Source organism: Urocitellus parryii, chromosome 7 (assembly GCF_045843805.1).
Source record: "Urocitellus parryii isolate mUroPar1 chromosome 7, mUroPar1.hap1, whole genome shotgun sequence".
Lineage (NCBI taxonomy): Eukaryota > Metazoa > Chordata > Mammalia > Rodentia > Sciuridae > Urocitellus > Urocitellus parryii.
Genome location: NC_135537.1, coordinates 132,709,309 through 132,737,295, shown reverse-complemented (window position 1 = coordinate 132,737,295; position 27,987 = coordinate 132,709,309). Strand labels below are relative to the sequence as shown.

General features: G+C 36.7%; 1 protein-coding gene across 1 annotated transcript in view; it reads right to left on the bottom strand.

The window, feature by feature from the left end:
• The window catches only part of Rabep1 (rabaptin, RAB GTPase binding effector protein 1), a 97,483-nt gene that overhangs the window by 12,890 nt on the left and 56,606 nt on the right, over positions 1 to 27,987 (bottom strand). Inside the window, exons 7-12 of the mRNA XM_026393895.2 lie at positions 23,232 to 23,410; positions 20,023 to 20,154; positions 13,881 to 14,348; positions 12,421 to 12,525; positions 10,030 to 10,146; positions 2,811 to 2,909 (exon numbers count right to left, since the gene is read on the bottom strand). Coding sequence (XP_026249680.1) covers positions 2,811 to 2,909; positions 10,030 to 10,146; positions 12,421 to 12,525; positions 13,881 to 14,348; positions 20,023 to 20,154; positions 23,232 to 23,410 — 1,100 coding nt within the window. The remainder of the gene's footprint in view (positions 1 to 2,810; positions 2,910 to 10,029; positions 10,147 to 12,420; positions 12,526 to 13,880; positions 14,349 to 20,022; positions 20,155 to 23,231; positions 23,411 to 27,987) is intronic.

Sequence of the window (27,987 nt, the reverse complement as noted above, 5' to 3'; positions counted from 1 at the left end):
AGTGCTCGCTCAGCACGTGCAAGGCCCTGGGTTTGATCCTCAGCACCACATTAAAAAAAAATAAAGGTATTGTGTCCAACTACAACTAAAAAATAAATATTAAAAAAAATATTTTTAAAAAAAGAAATTGGGTAAAAGGGATAGGAAAGAGAAGAGTATACACATTTAACCAGGCTACATATTTTTTTTAAAAAAGTAATCAAGAAAGAAAAGTGGACATATGAAAATGTAGTACAAACAGAAACAAAGATACAAAACAAAGTACAAAACAAACTATGTATCAAATTGATAATATAACCAAAAAGAAAATTCAACTCATGTAACTTCTGAACACAGTACCCAAACTGGAATCCTTTACCTTGTATACATTCTAAGGGGAGAAACAACTACAAAGAAATGTTGAATTTTACTTGGTAAGTTAACTGTTAATAGCAATACTGATGCAGCCTGAAATTATTTTATCTCCACCTTAACCAATTAATCATATTTAACATCACTAATAATGGAACTACTCATCGTTATGTGCCTCATGATGTTATAAACTTAGGTAATATTCTTGCCCAAATGTCTGACTTAAACTTAATCATGAGGAAAAAATCAGAATAAGTCAAACACAAACTGAAATAATTATGTATGGAAGCAGATAGAAATACATTCTGCAAGACAATTAGCTTAAAACATTCTACAAGGCAACTGGACTGGACTCTTCAAAAACATTAAGGTCATTAAAAGGGGGAGGTCTGTTCTAGATTAAAGGAGACTAAAGTAACATGATAACAAAATGCAATATGTAGGGGCTGGGGTTGTGGCTCAGCGGTAGAGTGCTCACCTAGCACATTCAAGGCCCTGGGTTCGATAATCGGCACTGAATAAAAATTTAAAAAAAATAAAGGTACTGTGTCCAACTACAACTAAAAAATAAATATTTTTTAAAAATGCAATGAGATCCTTGATTGGTTCCTGAACCAAAAAAAAAGAAAAAAAGAAAAAAAAAGTCACAACCACCACACCAAAAAATCAATCAATCAATCAATCAAGAAATATTAGGGACAATTAGTTAAACTTTGAGAATGTAATGAGGGCTGGATATAGCTCAGTTAGTAGAGTGCTTGCCTTACATGCACAAGGCCCTGGGTTCAATCTCCAGTACCACCAAAAAAAAAAAAAAAAAAAAAAAAGAATGTAATAAGTATTATGGTCACGTAGAACATCTTAGGAATATTGAGAATTTACAAGTATCATGATGTTTATGACTCAATTCCAAATAAGTAGCAGAAACAAACCACAACATACATAAGCACAAATGATACAGCAAATGCACTGAAGTAGCAAAAGATTAGCAACTGGTGTACTAACATGAAGGTATCTCAGGAGTTGATTCCATAAACTTCCCTGCAGGTTTGAAATTTTTCAAAATAAAATGTTAGGGGAAAATATTAAGATTCCTAAGACCTACTATAGTCACTCTGCAGTGGTCTGAGAGATTGAGCTTTTCTCTCAGCATAAGAACTAATTTTGAGATAATTTTGAGAAAATGATAAAAAGATTAGAGTTAACAAGACCTCAACCTTAATTCCAACAATTCTCCAATGTCACCCTGCAACACATTTGTTTAAAGTGGAATCAACCTGAAAAGTGTCTGCAAAGGAAGAGGGCCTCCAAAAGACAAGAAAGAAGAAGGTGCAAGGGGACCACAGCAGGAAACCTTGTCATCATTTATTTGATTGTTATTTTGTGTTCTCTGATCTGAGAATCAATTTGAACTCTCCAGTCAATGATTAGGATGGGTCTTCCCAGCCAAGAGGGCCAGGACTCAGGGATCTGCTCCAAGTGCATTCCAGACAATGGCTGAATGCCAATCAAAAACAAATCATTACCATTCCACATACAGACTTTTGTTTCTGTCCTTTTTTTTTTTTTTAAATCAGTCATGGCTGAAACTAAAAAGGAAAAGAAAGTGGGGAGCAGGGGTCTCATGAAAATCTAAGAGAGACCAGTAGAGTAAAGGAAGGAATAGAGAGACTGGAGAAATACTGGCCAATGCATGTATCAATATGTAACTGAATCCCACTATTATGTATAATTATGCACCAATAAATATGGGAAAAAATAAATTGTCAGCCCTAGATGAACTGAGTAAGAAGCAGCTTTGTATGGTCATGCCAGCAGGACCAACTCTGCCATAATTTACTCAGGCTACCAGATGCAGGATTCCAACTTGGAGAAAAAGGATGAATGAGGCAAATACAGCCAGGCTTGTGATGAAGGAGGCCTGAGCTTGGGAACTACTTTGCAAAGGCTCCAGCCAACCCTTGTTCTTAAAGCTCTCTGCTTTCATCCCTTTCAGAATTGATGGCTTTCAGAAAGTTCCCCTAATCCACAATAGGCACAATATATATTTTTTCATAATCCCCACAAAATTACTGAAGTTATTCAAAGTAAATTAGCTGTCCAGGAAAAGCACAATGACTGTTCAAAAAGCTGTACCAACTAAAACTCATGAGAGATTTCAATTTTTTAGCTTGTATTTGGAATTGAAAATTAAACATTGATCCACACTTTATTGTGTTTAAGTTTCCAAAAACAGAAAAATAAATTGTGTTAAATAAAGATGAGAGATTGAGGAGAAGGGTGAGGTTGGTTAAAAAAAGGAAAGATGTCTTTGCAGCATTTTGTCTACTACTTTCATCCCATAGGCTCTGTAGAACATAACAGTAACCACTTTGAACAGGGTGTTAAAGTCACGTTGGATGATTTAAAGATGGACAAGGAATAAATGTATGTAACACGTATTTAAAATATTGACTTACCATCTGTTCTTGAACATCCCTCTTTGCCTGGGAAAAGCCCTGCTGCAACTCTTCAAGTAAGACTTCTGATGCTTGGGCTCTTAGGACAAGTGCTGAGATCTTAAACAAAATGTATACATGAAAAATATACAGTTAGCAAATTAAATATTCTGAAATTAACAGTGCCATCTTCTGATTATTCTGGGTTCAGAATGAATATTTTACTGGTCCGTGGTGACTATCTCTCCTTTTAACAGACACATGCTCATGTGTTATATATAAAGTACCAACCTTTCAGATAACCCAAGGTGCTGCCATGACCAAACAGCATTATATGGCTTTCTAGACAGATGTGAAACCAAGTGAACTAGTGACGTAACAGTTTTTAAAAGACTAAAATTTTTTCATGGCATTTGCAGGTAAATGGATGGCATTGGGGAAGATAATGCTAAGTGAAGTTAGCCAATCCCAAAAAAACAAATGCTGAATGTTTTCTCTGATATAAGGAGTCTAATTCATAGTGGGGTAGGGAGCGGGAGCATGGGAGGAATAGACAAACTCTAGATAAGGCAGAGGGGTGGGAGGGAAAGGGAAGGGGCAGGGGGTTAGCAAGGATGGTGGAATGTGATGGACATCATTATCCAAAGTACATGTATGAAGACATGAATTGGTGTCAATATACTTTATATACAACCAGAGATATGAAAAATTTTGCTATATATGTGTAATAAGAATTGTAAGGCATTCCACTGTCACTTATTTAAAAAACTCAATAAAAAATAAAAATTTTTAAAAAGACAAAAAAAGACTAAAATTTTTTTAAAAATCAATAAAAAATTGGAGCTGTCTCCACACACAAAAGGTATACATTTCAAAGAAAAAAAATTAATCTTTTCTGAACTAGCTACAATCTTCTAAGATGGAATACTGAAGGGCAATACCTACACAATTAACATCACTGAATTAACACCTTTGAATTAGTTTTAATGTTCTTAGGGACTTTGATGACTTAAAAATGGAAATAATCTGTCTACATGTTTTTAAAATGATTACTGTCTGAATTCTTATAGTGGCAGATTTTGGAATATGAACCAACTAACCTACCTGAGAATCAGAAAAACTGTATGAAATTATAAATTATATTACTTGAAGACACTGGAAAACTAACAAAGAAAAAAAAATCTCAGAGCTAAGGACCAGGCTGAGGACATATGGAGAGTATAGTATCTGAAATAGTTCTCTAGAAGCATGTACCTACTTCAGAAGAAATAGACATGACACTCAGAAGCTGAGCAGGATGTTTAAAAACCCCAGGATAGGGTAGCAAAAGTGAAGAGCCCAGGACATATCAAGCAAAGGGACCCCCGGGGTAAACATCCCACACTTGGGTTGGGTTCCCAGAGGCCCACATCCTAGGGAAAGGGAACAATTTTAAATAATCTAACCTTCATAACTATATATAAGCCAGGCACAGTGATGCATGCCTGTAATCTCAGTGGTTTGGGAGGCTGAGGCAGGAGGATTGCAAGTTCAAAGCCAGTCTCAGCAACTTAGCAAGGCCCTAAGCAACTCAGCAAAATCTTGTCTCAAAGTTTAAAAAAAAAAAAACTATATATATAATCCCAATTCCTGTAATTAGATTAAAGTGATTCAGCACTTTGAATACCACGAGGCCTCCCTCTCATAAGGAAAATGACATCATCGTAGGCTTTATTATTATTTCAATAACTTTTCAACATACAATATGCAGCACTCAAATGTAACTACAGAAGAAATATACTTAAAAACAGACAAAAGAAACAGGTCTACAATACCAGATATGTAAATTATTAGAAACTTATTTAAAGATTGAAAAGACAAAATTTGCAACTGTCAGAGAACTAATGAAGAGTAACCAAATGGAAAATAATACATTGAAAAAAATAAGTTACTCAAATGATAAATTTAAAGGATTCGTTTACAGAAAAGATCCATTTGAAGAAAAAATTAGTGCACTAAAAACAATACATTTGAAAAAAACAAACAAAGGTAATACAATGGAAAATATAGAAGTTAAAAGGTGCATGGATGAAATGAGAAAGTCTAATATGTATATAAACATTTAAAGAAATAACAGCTAATGGAAATATCTAGTAGAGCTGAAAAATAAGCCTATGCAATAACCTTGTAATTTTACTCCTAAATTCTGGATGTATTCAACAGAAACGAGCCCACATGTGTACCAAAAAACATGTACAAGAATATTCATAGAAAACTTGACATCAAAAATCAGAAAAAACCCAAAGTCCCTCAGTTTTATCAATATAAGAGAATATTCAAAGTATTAAAAATAACTGCTAACACAGAATATGGATGAAAATACATGATTAAGAGCAAAGAAACAAGACACTAAAGGCTATACACTATACAATTCCAATTATATGAAGTTCAAGAACAAGAAATAACTGAAACAGTGTCAAAATTCATAACAATGGCCACCTCTATATGCAGGTAGGTGGAGTATTTACTGACCAAGAAAGGGCATGAGGTGTATGAGAAATGATCTGAATCTTGATCTAGATGATGATCCTGGTAATATCTTTCACATGTTAAAATTCATCAAACTATACACTTGAGATTTGTGAACTTCACTTTGTATACTGTTCAACAAAAAATGAGCTCTTAAGAAGAGATAATGCTGGGAATTTTCCAGTTATGATATAAGACATCAACGTGGAGATCCAAGAAACACTGTGAAACCCAAACAGGAAAAATATACCCAGGTGTAGCTAAGTAAAACAATGAAAAACAAGACAAATGAACATCTTTAAAATAGCTAGAAAAAATATGCATTTAGCTTTAAAGAAGCCAAAATAAGACCAATAGCTGGCTTTTCATCAGAAACATGGAAGCCAGAAGCAATGGAATAATAATCTCAAAGTGCTTATGAAAATAGTATAAGTAATTAGAATTCTAATACTGGCAAAAGTGTCCATCTTGTAAGAAAGTAGAAAGAAAAAGTTACCTCTGAGAATCAAGACTTCTGGTGCTGTCTGAGATGGACTCTGCCATTAAGACCTTTCTTTCACTGATTACAACTAAAAACTATGGATAAAAATATAAAAAGCCATTACTGAGGACCATGAAAAAGAGGCAAAAGTAGAAAGATTGAGAAGAAAAAAAAATCAAAACCAGAAAAAGCAATTTATACAGAAAAGAGTTTCCTGTTTACTTGCTCTTTTTACCTCACTTTCTCACTGCATCAATCTGAATGCAGTCCTAGCTGTGAACTGCAGCAGGATAGGAGATAATACTTTCTGGCCACGATGCCAAGAACAGGCTCTCTGTGAGCCACACAGCATGGGGATAATCTTAGAGAGATGAGAGCTAGAAAAAGGATCCCCAAATTATGAATATGAACCAGCAATGGTCCTATACTCACCTGTGAGTTGGCACAGAAGACCAGACCCAAAGCAGCATAACAAAGACTTTGGAAAACTGAACACGCATTAGAGAAACTACCAATTCAAACAAATTAAAAGAGAACTTGAAATTAAAACTAACTGATATTTCACCTCACTCCAACCAGATGGCAATTATCAAGAATATAAGTAAAAATAAATGTTGGCAAGAATGTCAGGGGAAAAGTACACTCATACAATGCTGATGGAACTGCAAATTGGTGCAACCACCCTGGAAAGCAGTATGGGGATTCCTCAGAAAGCTTGGAATGAAACCACCATTTGATCCAATTATCCCACTCCTTGGCATACACCCAAAGGACTTAAAATATGCATACCACAGTGACACAGGCACATCAATGTTTATAGCAAATAAATTCACGGCAGCTAAGCTATGGAACCAACTTAGTTGCCCTTCAACAAATGAGTGGATAAAGAAAATGTAATATATATACACAATGGAAGATTACCCAGCCATAAAGAAGAATGAAATCATGGCATTTGCCAGTAAACAGATGGAACTGGAGACTATCATGCTAAGCAAAGTAAGCCAATCCCCCAAAAATCAAGGCCAAATGTTCTCTCTGATATGTGAATGCTAACTCACAGTAAGGGAGTGGGGAGTAGAAGTTCACTGGAATAGAAAAAGGTGAATGAACGGGAAGGAAGGGAAGATGGGAATAGGAGAGACAGTAAAATGAACTGGACATAATTTTCCTATGTTCATATACAAATACACAACCAATGTAACTCATATGATGTATAATGACAAAAATGGTAAGTTATACTTCATATATGTATGTCAATATATTCTACTATCAAGTATAACTAAAAAGAACAAATAAAAAATTAAAATAAATAAGTAAAAGAGAGAACTTGGGCACTGAATCCAATCATGTTGACTACCTCCTATAACAAAAAAATACAAAACCATCAACATTATCCAAAGGATTTTAACAGAACCCAGAGTCTCATAATAGAATATTCCTAATTCCCAAGACACTATAAATAAATTTGACACAGAAAGAACAAGAAAAATGTGACCAATGCTCAAGAGGAAAGAAAATCAACAGATGCCAAACCATAATGATCCAAGTTAGATTATCAAAGGTATTGAAGTGGCTATTATAACTAAGCTTCATGAGGTAAAGGTAAATGCTTTGAAATGAATGAAAAGATAGCTCTCTCTCAAAAAAAGAACTAAATAAAATTTTATTATAAATCAGTATAGAATTTGGCACAAAACCAGACCAATGGAACAAAGTCATGAAATTAACCCACACATATATACACTTGATAAATGATAAAGATGACCTTGCAGGGCAATGGGGAAAAGATGATATTTTCACAACACAGTACACAAACTGACTACCTAAATTATTTTTTATTTTTGTTTATTTACCTGTACCTATGGAGATTGAACCCATCTTTATACAAGATACTAAGTACATACTACATCCCAGTTCCTTTGGCTATATATGTGAAAAAATAAAATTTTACCCTTACCTACATCAAATAGATAGTGGCATGTATGTATAAACCAATTCCATATAAATTCTTTACATAAACATAAACAACTTCATTCAATGCAACTTCTATTAAGCTAAAATATGAAAATATCTTCATAATTACAGTATAAGAGAAGATTATTTTAAAAATCAGGACAGGGCTGGGGTTTTGGCTCAGTGGTAGAGCACTTGCCTAGCATGTGTGAGGCACTGGGTTCAATACTCAATACCACAATATAAATAAATAAATTAGATAAAGGTCCATCAACAACTTAAGGACAAAAATCAATAACCATAAAGATCAATAAATCTGAGTATATTAAAATGAAGAACTTCTACACATCAGAGTACTATTTAAGACATAAGCTACTGAGTAGAAAATGTATGCAGCACATATAATCAAAAGGCTCTGATGAGATCATATAACAAGCACCAAGCAAATCAAGAACCAACAAAAAAGATGAAAAAAGAGCATAGGACTTGAACAGGATTCCCTCCCTCCCTCCCTCTCCCTCCCTCCCTCCCTCCCTCCCTCTCTCTCTCTCTCTCTCTCTCTCTCTCTCTCTCTCTCGTAAGTGTATATGCACACACACACTATCCATCAGTCAATAAATGTAAAAAATGCTAAATAATTTCAGTGGTCATCAAAGAAATGCAAACTAAGCCACAATGAAATATCATTCATTACACATCCACCAAAATGACTATAATTAAAGTAATAAGATGAAGTTTTTCAAGACCTTGGTGGGAGTATAAACTGGTATAACCACTTTGGAAAACAGACAGGTATTTTTATCTACTAAAGGTGAATATACATATTTTGACCTTTTTTATTTGCAGTACTAGAAACTAAGCCCAGAGATACTCTACCACTGAGCTAAATTCCCAGCTTTTTTTTTTTTTTTTTCCCTCTTCTCTCTTTTTTGAGACAAGGTTTGGCTAAATTGACAAGGCTGGCCTTGAACTTTTAATCCTCCTTCCTCCTGAGTAGCTGGAATTACCAGCATCCACCACTGTGTCTGGCTATTTTGAGCATTTTGAACCAGATATTCTTTCTCCTAGATATAGACCTAAAAGAAACATGTTCAAACCCTATACAGAAATTTCAAAGTAACATTAATCATGATATCCCAGATCTGGAAACAACTAAAATGTCCATCAACATTAGTACAGATAAACTATGGTATATCCACTCAATAGTACAACCACATGACATTGAAAATCCACCAGGCACAGTGGCATATACTTATAATCCTAGCAGCTCAGGAGGCTGAGACATGAGGATCATGAGTTCAAAGCCAGCCTCAGCAACTTAGTGAGGCCCTAAGCAATTCATCGAGACCCTGTCTCTAAACAATAAAATATTTTTTAAAAAGGGCTGGGGGTGTGGCTCAGTGGTTAAGTGCCCCCGAGTTTAATCCCCGGTATCAAAAAATAAAATAACCACTACATGCATCAAGGCAGTACTTTCATACCCTGCCAAGTGAAGGAAGATAAATGCAAAAGAATACCTACTATGTCTCTTTTTAAAAATCAGAAAATGGACAAAACTAATGGTGTTAGGACAACAGTTACTTCTGTGTAGGAGGCTGTAAGTGATGGAGCTTAAGTGAAGGCTTCTGGGATACTGGCTAATGTTCAACTTGATCAAAGGGATGGTTACAAAGATGTTATTTGTGATATGCTTGATATAGTTATTGGATTATTTATAGGAATGTTTTATCTAAAAATCATAATAATAAAAAGCTGGGCACAGTGCTGCACACTTTTAATTCCATCTATTCTAAGGTGGAAGCAGGAGGATCAAATGTTTGAGGTCAGCCTTGGCAAACTAGTGAGACCTTGTCTCTAAATTTGGCAAAAAAAAAAAAAAAAAAGGCAGAGGGCTGGGGATGTAGCTCAGTAGTAGAGAACCCCTGGGTTCAATCCCCAGCATAAACACATAATAACTAACAAAGGGGAGAAGGAGAATCAGAGCCCCCTGATGTTAACTGATTATTAAGGGCAAAAGAAACATAACTAGCTGGGCACAGTGGCGCACACCTTAATCCCAGCAGCTTGTGAGGCTGAGGCAGGAGGATTACAAATTCAAAACTAGCCTCAGCAGCTTAGTGATGCTAAGCAACTCAGCGAGACCCTGTCTCTAAATAAAATACACAATAAGGCCGGGGATGTGGCTCAGTGGTCAAGTGCCCCTGAGTTCAATCCCCGGTACCAAAAGAAAAAAAAAAGAAACATGACTATATTTTTACCCTGTCATTCCTATGGGTTACAATCTAAAACCCCTTTTACCTGATGGCTTGAGTCCTCAGTGCTCTGCTTAATGAAGTCTTCCAGCTCCTGTTTATCTTTCATTGTCTTCTCCAGCTGGTCATTAGCTTGCCTTAGCATCACCTGCAGTTTTTTCACCTGTGTAATTAAAAACGTCAATTAAAAGGGAGAACTAGGTTTTTTTTTTTCTTTTTGGTGAAAAGGATCAAATGGAGGGCCTCGCACATATTGGCAAGTGCTTTACTACTAAGCTACATCACAAGTCCAGAATTATTTAGTGAATTAAAAAACAAAAAAAGGCAAAAACTCTTTTTCAATCTATTTTTTCCTGAAAAACACCATAAGATTTGTCATTCTGAAATAAATGAGATGAATGACCTCAAGTGACAACTGTGCTGTGCTTTACAGTTAACAAGTCATTTTTTCACATACATCTCACCTGAAAATTGCCTTTCTTCTGGACACTCTCAGCCCTAACAATGAACTACCTAGTTCTCCTCTATCCTCTGCCTCTGATCTATAATCCGCATGAACACTATAAACTTTACAAAACTGAAATACAATAATTTCTCTACTTAAAAGCACATGAATGCCTCCCAAAAGCCTTCTGATCAATTTAAACCCCTCCCATCACTGGCCCTTAGTGATCTCATTCTGGCCTAGGGTTCCTTTAAACACCCTCATGCCCAGCCACAGAACCACTCAGACACTTCCTAGAACACACACTTTTCTTTCGTAACTCTTTCCTCTAGACCTCTTTCTTCTCCCTGAACTCCCTATCTCTCCTTCACCACTTCTTTTTTTTTTTTAATTTATTTATTTATTTATTTTTAGGTGTACATGGACACAACACAATGCCTTTATTTTTATGTGGTGCTGAGAATTGAACCCGGGTCCCGCTCATGCTAGGCAAGTGCTCTACTGCTGAGCCACAATCCCAGCCCCTCCTTCACCACTTCTTTTCCCAACTAATTTTTACCCAGGCTCTACAAAAACTTAGCTCAAATGTTGCCTTTCTGAACCCATGGTTAAGGTGGATGCCCTCCTTAATTTCTATGTGTACCTCTCCAGGAACAAACTATATTGAACTACTGTTTTGGTTCGCAACACTAAAAGCTTCACGGGGGTTGAAATTTTCTTCTAGCTGCATCTGAATCACCAGGACCCAGCATAATGCCAGATGTAGATGAGGCATCAGTGAATGTTTATGGAAATGGCTAAGGAACCCAAGATAGCCCATTCCCATGCTACACTACCAAAGACAAACTATATTAGTTTTGCAAATACCTTTAGAAATTTACCTTTGAACTATTTAAGAAAAAAAGCATATATGGAAGAACTCAATGCCAACAACATTGGAAATATATGTATATTTTTGTTTGTTTATTTGTTTGGTACTGAGAATTGAACCCCGGGCACTCTACCACTGAGCAACATCCCCATCCCCTTTTTATTTTTGATTTTGAGACAGGGTCTCACTAAATTGCTGTGGTTAGCTTTGAACTTGTGATCCTCCTGCCTCAGCCTCCAAAGCTACTGGGATTACAGGTATGCACCACCGTGCCCAGCTGACATTTGAAAATATTAAACCACCCTTCTAATTTGCTTGAAGTTCTTTTTATTTTCAGTTGTTGATGGAAATTTATTTTATTCATTTATTTATAGTACTGAGAATTGAACTCAGTGTCTCACATATAGTAGGCAATTGTTCTACCAGTGAGCCACAACCCCAGCCCTGCTTAAAGTTCTTTTGAAGACTAAGAGAATAATGTTCAAAACAACCAAAGGTCAGTTAAGAAATAGAAGAAAAATAATCTTTTCCTTACATATACTTTCGACAAATCCACTCTCATGAAATTCTACATTATTTCCTAAATTGTATCAAGGTACTCATCATTCAACACTGTGTTTGGACAAGTACTTAACTGTCAATTTCAGCATTCCAAATTTACCATCTCTGTGACCCTGTAAATTAACCTTAATCAATTCAACAAATTTATGCCAAGAAGTAGGCAATAAGAAATGAAGATTCCAAATTCTGATTAATCACATTCAATTAAGCTTTTGTTCTACAGAGGCCATGTTCAACCTCTTCTGTCCTTAGTCTTCATATCATGAAGTATTCCAGATCAATGCCAATATCAAGTGTAGACAGTGGGTGGAAAGGGTAGGGTGGGAGAGGAGTGAGGGTGCTCCTCTAAGAGCTGAGGTGATCCAAATAGTATTGGTACATTAATAAAACACAGGTAACACCAAGGGACTCCCACTGGAAATTTAACTGCCACTGTATGTGCCAGATTATTTCATAATTTAACAAGACAGATATGCTTCATTAAAGCAAATGGGGGGTAATTCTGTACCTCTAATGAAGACTACAACAGCTCCAATTTGGCATATCCAAATGAAACTCACCTGGTCTCTTGTTTCAGCCTCCTGAATTTGAATTCCTTGTAACTGTTTTTCATAATTGGAACACATATCACAACGTCTACCAAGTTTATTTCCAGCATTATGTACCTGAAGGGCACCAAAATTACTTTTTATCAGGCAGAACAAAATAATTCTTCATCACATACTTGAGGAATACATGCATAGTATTCTACTGATGTTACTCAAAGTATAGTACAGAATAAACAATTTCTCCATGGACTTTCAGAAAGAGTTTCAATTCAAGGTCACACTTTTTTTTTTTTTTTTTGGTGATACTGGGGATTGAACTCAGGGCACTATGCATAGGAGTCAAGCACTCCACCAACTAAGCTATAATTCTAAAAAGTCATAATCTCCAGTACAAGTATAAGAGGAAAAGGAGGAAAACAACACATCAACAAGAGGCTGAGGACCACAAAACACCATATTTGAGGAAAACACAAAGCAAGCAGACAATGCTACACCGCAGCACTCATAATTTAAATCAATAAAACCGGACCAATAAAAAAGGCAGAAAACACAAACAGTGCCAATTCCCCATTTCACCAGCTCCACTTATGAAATAGGTGTGAAACTATTAACTAGCACCTTTTCACATATGTTTTGCATGAGGCCAAGAATAGTTTCTTTCAGGCTTAACAGGCTGTTCCACTTACTTATCAAGCACTTCTTTAAAGAGAAGTAGCCCTGAGCAAAGGAAAGCCCTGGAATTCAGAAAACCAGGATTCTAACCCAGGTTTTGCTACTAGGTCAAGGGAAACACTTAAGCAATGCTTGATCTCTCAGAGCCAATTTCCTCATCTGGAAACTGGGGACAATCATGCCCTGATTGCCTCATTCTGATAAGAAAATTCAAAGAGATGAGGTAAGTAAAAGGGCTTTGTAATCTGTAACGCATTATGCCAATACATATTTAAGTTTCTATCTTCTAATTTTCTGAGTTTGCAAATACCCTGAGGAGGAAAATTAAAGTTTATTAAAGTCTGACTTCTTATTAGTTTGCTTCCTTTTTTCTCCCATATTTTCTACCTACTCCTTAAACCACTACTCTGCATCAATCAATGATAAGCATTTGCATTTCAGTCCTAAAGGAAAGACAAACTGAATCCTGAAATACACTCAGATTTAAGAAAACTTCAAAACAAATTCAGCTATTCTAACTTAGTAATGTTAGGAAGGTTGTCCCAGCTTCTGAAGTATGACCTCAGGGGGAGAAATTCACAATCAACACCAATAGCTGGTTAGCACCCTTCTCTCTCACAGGCAGCAGGAAGAACCAAAGCAGACTATGACAGGTACTGGATAATCTGGATTAACACCTACTTGCTGGAAACACAAACCTGCATTGACTCCAGGGACTATCTACTCAATGACCAATAAATCCCAGAATTACAGTAATGTCCCTCAGACTAAATAAGAGGAACAGATCATGAATAACTCACCTCTTTCTGCAGGAGATTCCACTCAGTCTCACTGACTAAGCGGTAACCACTGGGGGACACGTAAGCACTCTCCATACCCTGGGTAACACTGGAGAGAAGGGATGCAGTCTCTTCCTGTTCTGGTGTCATAGCCTTGATTGCTCTTTCCTGATCTTTGGTTAACATAAACCCACTTGGCATCTGCAGTGACCCAAGGGATGCAGTATCAAAGTTCTCAGATACTGAATCTGCTCCTACCAGTGGTCCAAAATCCGACTCATCCAGGTTTCCAGCAGATTTTGCTTTGTAATTATAGCCTAAAGCTTTGGACTGCAATGAGCCCGAGGTTCCCAAGCTGTCTGTAGACTGTGCTCTCCTGAGTCCATCTTTAAACATGTCATTATCCGATTTACTAAATGGATCTCCAGATGGTAACAGCAAGTCTGCATCTAAGGAATGAACAGAACCATGGGTGCTGTCTAAGTGCTCCTGAAATATGAAAAGAGATATTGCCAAATTAGACAATGTTCTGTATCTTCAAAATATATCATACACTACGCATATTTTACCACATTACACGTGACAATCATTAACACAACCTTCATTTAATCATTATTCAGTATCTAAATATGTTGGGCACTAAGCAGGTACATAAGCTAGACACAGTGGCACATGCCCATATTCCAATGACTTAGGAGGTTAAGGCAGGAGGATCACAAGTTCAAGACCAGACTCAGCAACTTAGTAAGACTAGTCAAATCAGCATAATCCTGTCTCAAAATAAAAAATAAAAAGGGCCAGGGATATAGTTTAGTAGTTCTCTCCCCTGGGAGACTGAGGCAAGAGGATTTCAAATTCAAAGCCAGCCTCAGAACTTAGCAAGGCCCTAAGCAACTTAGCAAGACCCAGTCACACAACAAATAATAAAAAAGAGCCGGGGATGTGGCTCAGTGGTAAAGCACCTTTGGGTTCAATTCCCAGCACAAAAATTAATTAATTAATTAATTAATTAGGAAAATATTTCCACTTGGTATAGTAAAAAATTGGCATCTTTTATGTTAATTCCTCCGTTTCTTTATTTTCAAAGATTTTTACTTTTCTGAAACAGATGCTGAAAACCCCAAATAAGTAACCTAATAAAAACTAGAACAAGAACCAATTCTGGTAGCTTACAAAAAATTTTTTCTTCAGCCAGGCATGGTGGTGCATAGCTGTAATCCTAGCTACTCACGAGGCTGAGGCAAGAGGATCACAAATTCAAGGCCAGCCTAAGTAATTTAGTGAAATCCTTTCTCAAAATAAAATTTGAAAAGGGACAGGAATATAGCTCAGTGGTAAAGCACTTGCCTAGCATGTATGAGGCCCTGTGTTCAAGCACCAGTAAGGAGGGGGGAAAACATACTATGAAAATAATCAGATATATCCATACTGATTTTTGCCTAAGGAAAAAATATATATAATAGCATTACTTAATGAAAACTTCATGGTAGTAAAAAAACAGAACCAACCTGATGATTAATTATCACATTTTTTATTTCCTATATTTCATGATGTTTTAGTGTCTTAGAGGCCCTGATGACTAGAGAGAGACTGTGCCTCCCAGAGTCAGCTAATGCCTAAAGATAATAGACAATTCACTTGACTATAACATACCTTTCATAAGTAAACCAGTCAATCCCAAAACCATACTCTAACCACCTCCTTTATCTGATTCCCATACCAAGCCACTACTTTCCCTGCCCTAAATCATCCCAGGAACAGATAGGAACCAAATGAAAGAGACCCCATAAACTACAAAGTCCATGGGAATCATTCAAATTAGCCAGTCCTGTACTGTTTGCCCTGCTCTGCTTAAGAAACCCCAATGACTGTGGTCCATGCTTTCCCTTTGCTCCTTCTGCCTCCAGACCAGCTCTGGTGTTTCCCAATGAGGTCCTACAAGTCATGCTGCACCTCTCATTTCTAGGGGAATTTTGAGCTCAATGAAGGAATTCTTACCCAGCATGTAAGAACCCTGGGTTCAATTCACAATTTTTGGAGGGGGGAGGAACTAAAATTAAACAACTTCTAATGACATTGGCCTCTCCATGTTAACACCTAGTCACCTTTATAAATTAAAACCTGGGCACAAATTAGTTGGAAACTGACTAACGGAATTTTGGTATATTTACATTGCTGAAATTCTATCAACCATCAAATGTCTTTTTTTTGGAAAACAATGATGTGCCAAAACCTTAGAGTACATTTAAGTGGGAGGAAAATGTATCTAAACTATTATGTAGTTGTAATATAAAATATGTTTTAAAAATACAAATAGAAACTTTTATGTTATCTTTGAAAAAGAAAATAGAGGGAAAGAAGAGACACACATCAAAAATGTTAGAGGTAAGGTTATCTCTGGGTAACAGGATTTTCATGACCTTTTCTTGTACTTTCCAAATTTTCCATAGTATTTCCATATTATTTTTGTATTGAGAAAAGCATATTATAAGCATCAGGTTAAAGAATATGTACGGTCCTATAAATTTCAAATGTCTTTAGCAATAAATCTAAGTCTCCACAGTATTACATATTAATTTTAAACTACTGACTAAAGTAAAATCGTCATGACTTTTTTTTTTGAGAGAGAGCGAGAGAGAACTTTGAATATTTATTTTATTTTTTTATTGTTTTTTTTTTTTTTCGGCAGACACAACATCTTTCCTTGTATGTGGTGCTGAGGATCAAACCCGGGCCGCACGCACATGCCAGGCGAGTGTGCTACCGCTTGAGCCACATCCTCAGCCCTCATCATGACTTTTAACACAAAAAAGTATACTCAAAATTCAAACTCATCTGAAAATCTAAAAGGTATTTCAAATGTTAGAAAGTATATATACAATGTCATACAGATTTGTTAAGACATAAGCAAAAATAAGAAAAGTACTTTATCATAAATCATAGCAAATTTCCCTTTCCTGTTTTCCTGATTTTCAAACATTCCTGAGTAGATAACCACATGATGCAAAAACCACATAATATTTGGCTATATCCCAAAATTGAGAAATTCTCCTGGAGTTAACTATTTAAAAAACACACAGCACAATACCGCCAAGTAGTTCTCAGTATATGTTCCAAAATGAAGAATGTGCAAAAACAATTACATTGTAATTTTCAGTGTCTATGAAGATATTTTTTAAAGTCTTAACATTAAACTATCCATAATCATGAAAATATAAGCCACCAAGATGTAGATCATACATGAATCAGAATAAATCCTTAAACTACAGAGAAATGTGATGCCTCTCAAAGAAAAAAATATTTCACCCACCACCCTTTTTTTTTAAATTAGGGATTGAACCCAGGGATCTGAGTCACATCCCAAGCCCTTTTTATTTTTTATTTTAAGACAGGATCTTGTTAAGTTGCTCAGGGCCTTGCTAAGTTGCTGAGGCTGGGCTTTGAATTTGTGATCATCTTGCCTCTGCCTCCCAAGCTGCTGGGATTACAGGTATCTGCCACTGTGTCCAGCCCTTTATCCCAATTTAACTGATACTTGTTCACTAGACTGGGAATTAAGGTTGAGCAGGTGTGCAAAGAATTCTTTTTTGTTTGGTATTAGGGATGAAATCCAGGACCTCACACTCAGAAGGGCTGGAGTGCTGGAACTAGCCACATCTCTAGCCCCTCTGAGTACAAAATTCTAAGTAGCAGGGACAGTAAAAACAAGGCATATAAACATGAACAGCAAGCAGACAGGTCTGTTTGTAGTGAAATGAGAGCAGGGATTAAGAATTGAAGGGATGTTCAGTTAGGAAAGCCAAGCTAAGAACTTACTTTTTCTCCTAAAGGAAATAAGGGAAACATTTTCCTTAATTAAAGAGAAAATATCAGCATGAGCTTTGAAGGATGAGTAAAAGGATTTCAACATTCAGAAAGATGGAGGGAAGCACTAGGGATAGCTCAGTGGTAGAACTCTTGCTTAGTATGTGCAAGGCCCTGGGTTCAATCTCTAATGGTGGGGAGGTGGGGGAAGCAAAAAAGAAAGAAAGGCAGAGAAAGACAAAAATTCTACTTGAAGGCAGCCAATTTGGAAAGCAGTATGGAGATTCCTTGGAAAGCTGGGAATAGAACCACCATTTGACCCAGCTATTCCTCTTCTTGGACTATACCCAAAAGACCTAAAAACAGCATACTAGAGGGACACAGCCACATCAATGTTTATAGCAACACAATTCACAATAGCTAAACTGTGGAGCCAACCTAGATGCCCTTCAATGGATGAATGGATACAAAAAATGTGGCATATATACACAATGGAATATTACTCAGCACTAAAAAATAACAAGATCATGGCATTTGCAGGGAAATGGATGGCATTAGAGCAGATTAGGCTAAGTGAAGTTAGCCAAACCCTAAAAAACAAATGCCGAATGTCTTCTCTGATATATGACTCAAAATGAGGTAGGGAGGAAGAGCATGAGAAGAAGATTATCACTCAATAGGGAAGAGAGGTGGGAGGGAAGGGGAGGGAAAAGAGGAATTGCATGGAAGATGGAAGGAGACCCTCATTGTTATACAGAATACATGTATGACGATGTGAGGGGAAAAAAAAAAGAAGTGTGTCACATTAGATTGGGTAGAGAGAAGTGATGGGAGGGGAGGGAAGAGGAAGGGGGGAAAGGAAGGACAGCAGAATAAAATAGACTTTATTATTGCTGTGGGTATATACGTGACTGCATGACCAATGTGATTCTGTAACCTGTACATTCAGAAAAATGAGAAATTATACCCCATCTGATTCAAATGTATGTCAAGATCATTGTACTGTCATGTGTAACTGATTAATACAAATAAAACAATTTAAAAAATAAAAAAAGAATTCCACATGAAGGAAACATCATGCAATACAGAGTGTAGCACAATACAATAACCAATGTGGCCAAAATGGAATCCTTATTATGAAGAATTTCAATCCTCTCATTGAAGGATCTGTATTCAGTGATATACATACTGGGATTGAGTGGTGTTTTTTTTTTTTTTTTTTTTTTTTGAGAGAGAGAGAGAGAGAATTTTTTTTTTTTTAATATTTATTTTTTAGTTTTCGGTGGACACAACATCTTTGTTTGTATGTGGTGCTGAGGATCGAACCCAGGCCGCAAGCATGCCAGGCAAGCGTGCTACGGCTTGAGCCACATCCCCAGCCCCATGAGCGGTGGTTTTTAAGTAAAGGAGTGGCCTGAATGCAGCTGCACTTAAGAAAATTAATTTGACAACGATGCAAGTGTACAATGGAGTAGAAAAGGCTGAAGGCAAGAAATCCAATGAGGAGGTCTTTGTGACACTGCAAGTGAGAGATGATGAGACTACAAGAACACCATCTTACACTTTGCACCTCTGGGACTCTCTACTATATCCATTCTCAACATCTGCAATGTTCTACCAGGCCTCACCACAATCTGTCAAACTTCACCCTCTATTCTCAGCACTAAAGACCTATTTCTGCCAAATGTGGTGGTGCACTCCTGTAATCCCAGTGATTTGGGAGACTGAGGCAGGAGGATTCCAAGTTTGAGGCCAGCCTCAGCAAGTTGGCAAGACCCTGTCTCAAAATAAAATTTAGAAAGGTCTTGGGATGTAGCTCAGAGGTAAAGCACCTTGGGCTCTATCCCCAGTGCCACAAGGAAAAAAAAAAATAATCCTAGTACTAGTTAAAACTCATACATGTGCTACAGGAAGCTAAATGTTTCCACACTTTAATCTCCTTTAAACAAACTCCAAGTATGAGTAACAGCATTCACTTCAAAAAAGATTTTTATACACGTCACTTAAAGATTCTAAAGTATCAAATTTTGAAATTACTGGTAAAAAAATTATTTCATAGGGTGAATGAAACTCCAACATATTTCAGATAGTGCTACCTATAATACTTTCTAAGCAACCAACAGAAAATACTATTATTTTATCTAATTTCTAGCTATTTACTTCCAATATGAACAATGTAATTGGCTGATGTTTGAGTAAGTGAACCGTATGTGACACTGATATAGTATTTTTGTTTTCTGAGATGCCTTCAACTCCTGGGCTCAAGTTATCCTCCCACCTCAGCCTCCCAAGTTCAGGGACTTACAGACACGTTCTGTGCCTGACTAATGCAAAAATTTTAATTACAGATTCACTATACCTCTTCATTTGATAACTGGGCAGAAGATTCTTCTTGAGGTAAAGCACATACTACTGGTATTTTTACTTCTTCCTCAATATCTGTTTTTTTGTGATCCTTTCTCTTATTAATTCTTTGTTGTTCATCGTCCTCCTAAAAGGAAGAAAAAACATTTATCAAGGTAATCTTAACAAGTCACAGTTCTTTAATAACACTAAACAAATAAAAAAGAACAAAGAGCTTTATACCAATAGAAAATTGGACGCTTAAAGCTTATTTGTTTTGTAATAATATTTAGGGGCCTCTGGTCATGACAAAATATTTTAAAACTGCAAGCACAAAATAAGAACCTTGCTACAAAGAAAAATATCAGAAAACAGCTTTCAAGAAAAGCATATATATGAAAGTAAAGCAAAAGAAAACTAACTTCTCCCTTCAAATGATCAAAAAAGATTTTTTTTTACATAGAACATTCCTTCTGATTATTGTAGAAAATAGGAAAAAAGTTGTTATGACACTACATACCCATTAGAAACACATAAAAATTTGTATAAAATACAAAAACAATGATCAAAGTTGATGTAGAAATTCATTCAACAAAGGTGAATAAGATACCTTCTGGGTTCCCCCAAACACTGTTTAGTAAGGAGAGACAAACACACAATTACAATACAAGGAGGTACAACGTTCTGCAGGAGAAATACAAGATTGATTTCATTTGAGGGATCGAGGAAGGAGCCCTAAAGGAGGCAAGACTTCAGCTGGATCATGGAAGATCAGTAAGATGAGCTTGCCACTTGCCTAAGAGAAGGTAGGCAAGGGTTCCAGGGAGAAAGGAAGCATGTACAAAACAAAGAAGCCTGGGAAGGCAGGCTTATCGTGGAATGCTGAATAATTCAATGTGTCTGAAAAGTGGACAGGTACATAAAAAGTGAGGGACACAGGAAAGAGGCAATGATTAAGTGCTTAGACTCTAGAATCAGAATTGGCTCAAACCTCAGAGCTGCCATTACTTCTCACAGCCTGCTTCCTCATTTATAACATAAGAACAGTTCTGTAGTGCCTACCTCGTATGGACGGTTTTGCTGTTTTCTGACAACCACTTGAGATAAAGCTTTACATATAAAGCCTTAGCACCATGCTAGCACATAAACACATAGTTAGAGCTCAATAAATGTTAATAATGGCCTTAAACAACGATCTTAGTAAGCTTAGACTGTTTCAATGAGCAGCAAGAAAGGCATGACAATTTGTACTTTAGAATCTAAACCCTTAGGCTAACCCTTTGTGTGACTGCTGTCACACAAGATGAATGAGTCTGAATTAAGTGATAAAAAAGAAATTTATTTTTGAATGATACTGCAGATTGAACCCAGCGGCACTTTATCACTGAGCTAAGTCCCCAGCAACCCCATACACACACACAAAAAAAAAAAAAAATATATATATATATAATTTTAGTTGTAGATGGACTCAATACCTTTATTTTGTTTGTTTATTTTTATGTGGTACTAAGGATCAAATCCAGTGCCTCACATGTGCAAAGTAAGTGCTCTACTGCTGAGCCACAACACCAGCCCTCCCATCCCTTTGTGTTATTTTGAGACAGGGTCTTCCTAAGTTGCTTAGGGCCTCACTAAGTTGCTGAGGCTAGCTTCAAACTTCTGATCCTCCTGCCTCAGCCCCTGGGTTGCTGGGATTACAGAAATGCAATACCATGCTAACGAAAAAGAAGAAATTTAAAAGAGAAACTTCTGCAAAACAAAATTTAGCTAGGCACAGTGGGACATGCTTGTGATCCCAGCTGCTTGAGAGGCAAAGGCAGGAGGATCACAAGTTTGAGGCCAGCCTGGGCAGCTTAGTAAGACCCTGTCTCAGAATAAATACTAAAAAGGGATGGGGATGTATCTCTCAGTAGCAGAACACTCCAGGATTCAGTCTCTAGTACCTAAATAAATAAGTAAGTAAAATCCAACCTAAGTCACATAAGGCAATTTAAAATACTTCTTAAAATACCTAGAAAATCAATGCAAACTTTTATATAGCCACCTAGGGAAATATCTGTGCATGTATACAATATGGTATAGGATATGTTAATAATGGCCTTAAACCACGATCTTAGTAAGCTTAGACTGTTTCAATGAGCAGCAAGAAAGGCTTGACAAAATCTGTATTTTAGAATCTAAACCCTTAGGCTAACCCTTTGTGTGACTGCTGTCACACAAGATAAATGAGTCTGAATCCATGAGTCTGGATTAGCTATGGCATTACTTAAGATGACAAAATAAGGGGGGGGGGTGGAAATCTAGATGTCCATATGGAGAAATATTAAATTATGATACATACTTGCTGCCAGTTAATGAGATAGAACTCTGGTATGAAAATATATCCAAGATGATGCTTATGAAAAAATAAGCTATGGAAGAAATACTTTTATGATCCAAGTATTTGGGGCAGAGGAAGGAATCACCCTAACTATATGCTAACAAACACACAGAATTGATCTGGGAAACTATCAAACTGCTAAATGCAGTTATTTCTGGAAAAGAGGTATCGAGAGGGATTTCACCTTGATCACTTCATATGACTTTCATTTTGAATTTTAAATAAGCAACTTTCAACATGAAAATGCATTTGTGCATTATTCATATAAGTAATTATATGAATAATTATTAATATAAGTAATTATTTTTAAATAATGAGGAGAAACTTTGCAGCACCCTGGACAACTATCTTTCATATCACTCAGTTTTTCCATCCCCATCTTGTCATCTTCTAATCAGGCTTTTAGAACAAAGTCACCAAAAGACAGCACTGCAGACAAAGATTTCTCAGAAACAGGCACTGCCACATCCTGCAATCTCGAAGAGGATCGTTTATAAATCAGTTTCTCCCTTCTGAGATAAGGAGATATATGAAGCTAAAAAATAAAATTCCTCAAACACAGCTATTATCTTTTTTTTTTTTAAGTGGCATTCAAAAAAAGAAAAAAGCAACAAAACAAACAAAAAACTATAAACAAGTACATGCAGCTTAGCTGCCCCTAACATGGGCAATGTCCTGGATTCCATTCCCAGCACTCGATAATAATGGCAATGATGATAATAAAGTGGTACACATTACCTTGTTCCAGCTTAAATCAACACACAAAAAAAATCATACAATAATGCAATCGGGGGAGGGGTGCTGTAATTAACAACATAAGCAAATCCTACAAAACTAGTATTCACCTGATCTTTCTTCTTTAGTTCTTCTACTTGTCGGAGCTGTTCTGAAGTTAACACAATCTCCATTCGCTGCATGTCTCTCATCAGTAAACGTTGAGATTCCAGAAACTGGTCATTGGCCTTCTGCCATGTATGTTTTAACTGGTTATGTTGTTGTCGCTCTTGCTCCAAGAGATGGCAAACTATTAGGAACCCCAATCAAAAACACTGAATTTTAATGGAAGAAAATTTCTTTAGCATAGGGCTGCTAGACCAGAACAGTGGTCTGTTTTATCTATATGTGTGTTCTTGATTGGCCCCAAGAGGCAATCTACAGATGAATATGGCAGGTGTGTGCCAAGAACATATGAAGAAAGGACTTCTGTGTCCATTTAAGTTTAAGAAATTCTGGGTTAAGTAAATTGTTAAAGACTACAGCAGGATTTTGAGTTGAGGGTCTTCATTATATGTATTTTCTCTTAGAAGGTGATATATGCTGGGCATGAGGGCTGCACACCTATAATTCCAGCAGTTTAGGAGGCTGAGGCAGGAAGATTACAAGTTTAAGGCTGGCCTGTCATAAGTGAGGTCCTGGGTTCAATCCCCAGTATCACAAAAATATAAACAAATAAAAACAATTTTTACAGTTCAGTTTAAATAAATGAAGGGAATACACTTTGGCAAATGTTGTTCTAAAGGCCCATGTGTGGTAACTACTCCTAAATATGCTTAATACGTTTTGATAAATCTGTCATTCAGGAATCCTTCCTGGGCCCATTTAGTTCTGCCTCCTTAGGATAAGTAAAAGAAAAAAAAAATTGTAAAATATATACATTGTTGATACCATCAGCTCAGCCATCTTACTTTGAAAACATCTATCTATGTTTATCTTTATCAATAGATAAAGCACTATCTACCCATCCACTCATCCACCCAACCACCCAAGTCAGAAACCTGAGAGAATCATATTTCTGACTTCGTATCCCCATCTATCTTCTGATTTCTGGCTTCTGTCTTCGACCAGCCCTTAGGATTTAAGGCAACTTCAATGGTAGTCCCATTTTCATTCTTCCTGAGCTGGCCTTTAGATTGGTCTTTGCTCTCTCTTTCCTATCCTCCACACTGCTATTAAACCGAAACCTTTTTTTTTTTGGTACCAGAGATTGAACCCAGCCATGCTCAATCAACCATTGAGCCACATCTCCAGCCCTTTTCTTTTGTTTGTTTGTTTGTTTTATTTTGAGACAGGGCCTCATTAAGTTGCTAATGCTTACTTTGAACTTGGGATCCTCCTGCCTCAGCCTCTCAAACTGCTGGAATTACAGGCATGCACCACTGTGCCAGCTTAAACTGAACTTTCTAAAACTCAAAAATGATATGACTCCCCAGTTTAAAATCCTTCAGAGAAGCCAGACATAAAGGGGCATATATCATATATTACAAAATTCTGTTCAAATGAAAAGTCAGAACAGGAAAACCTAGAGACAAAAAGTAGATTTGTGATTGCCAGGGACATGGGAAAAGAGAAATTGTGAATGACTACAAATGGGTAAGGATTTCTGAGGTAATGAACTGTTTTGGAATTAGATAGTGGTTGATGACATATAATTCTATATTAAAAACCACTGGGCAACCCTCTTGGGACCCCTTCCTATGTGTGCTCCACTTTCTGTTTCAAAAATAAATTCTTACTTTACTCTCAAAAGAAAAAAATTCAATTGTACACTTTAAGAGGCTGAATGTAAATTACATCTTGATAAAGCTGTTACTTAAAAATCAACTGAGACAGGAAAATCGCAAGTTTGAGGCAGCCTCAGCAACTTAGCAAGGCCCTAAGCAACATAATGAGACCCTGTCTCAAAAAGTAAAGAGCTAGGGATGTAGCTCAGCGGTAAACTGCCACTAGGTTAAATCCCAAGTACCAAAAAAAAAAAAAAATAAAAGCCTCTGAAGAGGCTCTTTAAAGCCGATCTGATAAAGTTCAACATCCTGAGCATAAGACCTCCATGATCTAGTCCATGTCTACTGTTCCAATATTTCACTTTGCCCATTTTCTCTTGTATCCTAATCGCGCTGAACTACTCTCTTCTACTTCCTTAACTAGCTGTACCACATGCAAATGGCCTTGCATGCCATACTCCCCTCAGACTCCTGTCAAGTATTCACCCCTCTCTTAAAACTTCACTTAATAAAAGAAAACAAAACAACGACAAAAAAAGAACAAGCTAAACTCTACTAAGAATAACTTTTTTCAGCCAGGCACAATGGGACATGCTATAGTGCCAGCTACTTGGGGAGTTGAGGTGGAAACATCACCTAAGCCTAGAAGTTCAAGACCAGTCTAGAAAACACAGTGAGAGTTCCATCTAAAAAAAAAAAAAGAAAAAAAATTAAAGAATAATTTCTTTTAAAAAACTCATCTATTCCTAAGAAAAAAGAATTGGGCCTATCTTTGTTGGTGACATTGCTATATCCTAACATACTTCCCAGCACAGTACCTAAAACAGGCACTTAAATTAATTTGATTGCATATCTAATTCCCCCAATTTAGGCAGCAAATTAAACTGCTGCTCAACTTTTCTCTCTTTCACTTAAAAACACTATTTTTTTTGTAGCCATTTTAGAACAAAATTACTTCTCTTATCCCTTCCTCATTTTCATTATAATTTCTCAATTACTTGTCTCAGATATATTAGAAGGTTTGATAACCTCAACAACTTATTCTAAAAGAGCTGGGATACAAAGTTTAAACCAAGATTGTACTTCTTTTGGAAACCCCTTGACAGTATGGTTATCTGTATGCTTGTAACAGTAGTAATATTTGAAAAGTATGTCCTGAAGGCCAAAGACCCACTCAAAGTTTGGGTTATTTTCATAATGTTTTCTGAAATAATTTTTTAGGTTTATATCATTTTAGCATTCCACTATTTGGAAAAAAATATATATGGCTAAGTTATTTATGACTCTGTTTTCCATAGCACTGAATGTACTTAAATTCTGTTAGAATTCTATCAACACACTCCAAATCCTGCACATTAAAATGTTGCTAGTATAAGCTGCAACAAGTCTAGGATTTCAAGGAATCCATATACTAGGATAAGGAAAACAAAATCTTTATTTTCAATATTATGTAACTGAAATTCACCATTTCCTTCATTGTAAAGTCTAGGCAATACAGTAGAAGAAAAACCATGACTTGACCATCATTAGAAATCATAGATATTTTTATCTGTACTACAGTTGTTGCAGATTTTTTTTAGGGGGGGGGTGCTGGGGATTGAACCCAGGGCCTTGTGCACGCAAGGCAAGCACTCTACCAACTATATCCCCAATCCAGCAGACCTCTTAATGTATCATTTATGCACAACACTATTTCAAAATGACAGTAGTTAAACCCAGCATGGTGGAGCACACCTATAATTCCTGCAATTTGGGAGGCTGAGGCAAGAGGATCAAAAGTTTGAGGCCAGCCTCAGCAATTTAGCAAGACCCTGTCTCTAAACAAAAATAAAAAGGCTAAATGGGTTCAGTTCCCAGTACAAAAAGAAAAAAAGCAGTTATTAAATCTGCTGTTAGACCTTGTTATTTAGTGTATAAAATTAGCTCATTTGTAAGTTTTAGAAACTTCCATACCTGATTTAGAAAATACAGAGTCAATGTATACGTCACTCTCCTACAAGACTAGTAAAATCCAAAATAGTCCCTTAAAAACAAGGATGTTACTGCCGGGCGCACGCCTATAATCCCTGCAGCGTAGGAGGACGAGACAGGATGATCAAGAGTTCAAAGCCAACCTCAGCAACTGTGAGGCGCTAAGCAACTCAGTGAGACCCTGTCTTTAAATAAAATACAAAATGGGGCTGGGGATGTGACTCAGTGGCCAAGTACCCAAGTTCAGTCCCAGGTGCCCAAAAAAAAAAAAAAATAGGGATGTTAACTGAGTGTATAGATATGAACATCTACAACTATATATCTACAACTACTCTCAACTACAATGGAGGCTGAGTCAAGAAGATCACAAGTTTGAGGCCAGCCTGGGCAACTTACTTAGTGTGACTGTCTCAAAGTTTAAAAAGGGGGGGCTGGAGATGTGGCTCAAGCGGCAGCGTGCTCGCCTGGCATGCATGTGGCCCGGGTTCGATCCTCAGCACCACATACAAAGAAAGATATGTGTCCACCAAAAAATAATTCTCTCTCTCAAAAAAAAAAAAAAAAAAAGAAAGAAAAGAAAAGAAAAGAAATTCAAAGTTTAAAAAGGGTTAGGAATTGGGCAGGGGATGTGGCTCAAGTGGTAACACGCTTGCCTGGCATGCACGGGGTGCTAGGTTCGATCCTTAGTACCCCATAAAAATAAAATAGAGATGTTGTGTCCACCGAAAACTGAAAAATAAGTATTTTGTAAAAAAAAGGGTTAGGGGTGTAGCTCAGTAGTAGAGTGCCCCTGGGTTCAATCCCCAGGCCTGTTAAAAATAAATAAATAAATAATAAAACAAAAATAAATAAATAGTAAAACAATTTCTGGTAAGGTAATTCCAAAAAGGGCTGGGGGTGGTGGCTGGGGTGTGGCTCAGCAGTAAAGCACCTGCCTCCATGTGTGAGGCACTGGGTTTGATTCTCAGCACCACATAAAAGTAAATCAACAAAATAAAGTCGCTGCATGTACAACTAAAAACATTTAAATAAAAAAGCGGGTGGAGGCTGGGGGTTAGCTTGCCAACAAGCAGGAGGTCCTGGGTTCAATATCCACAACTAGGAAAAAATAAAAGGATGTTAAACTGGA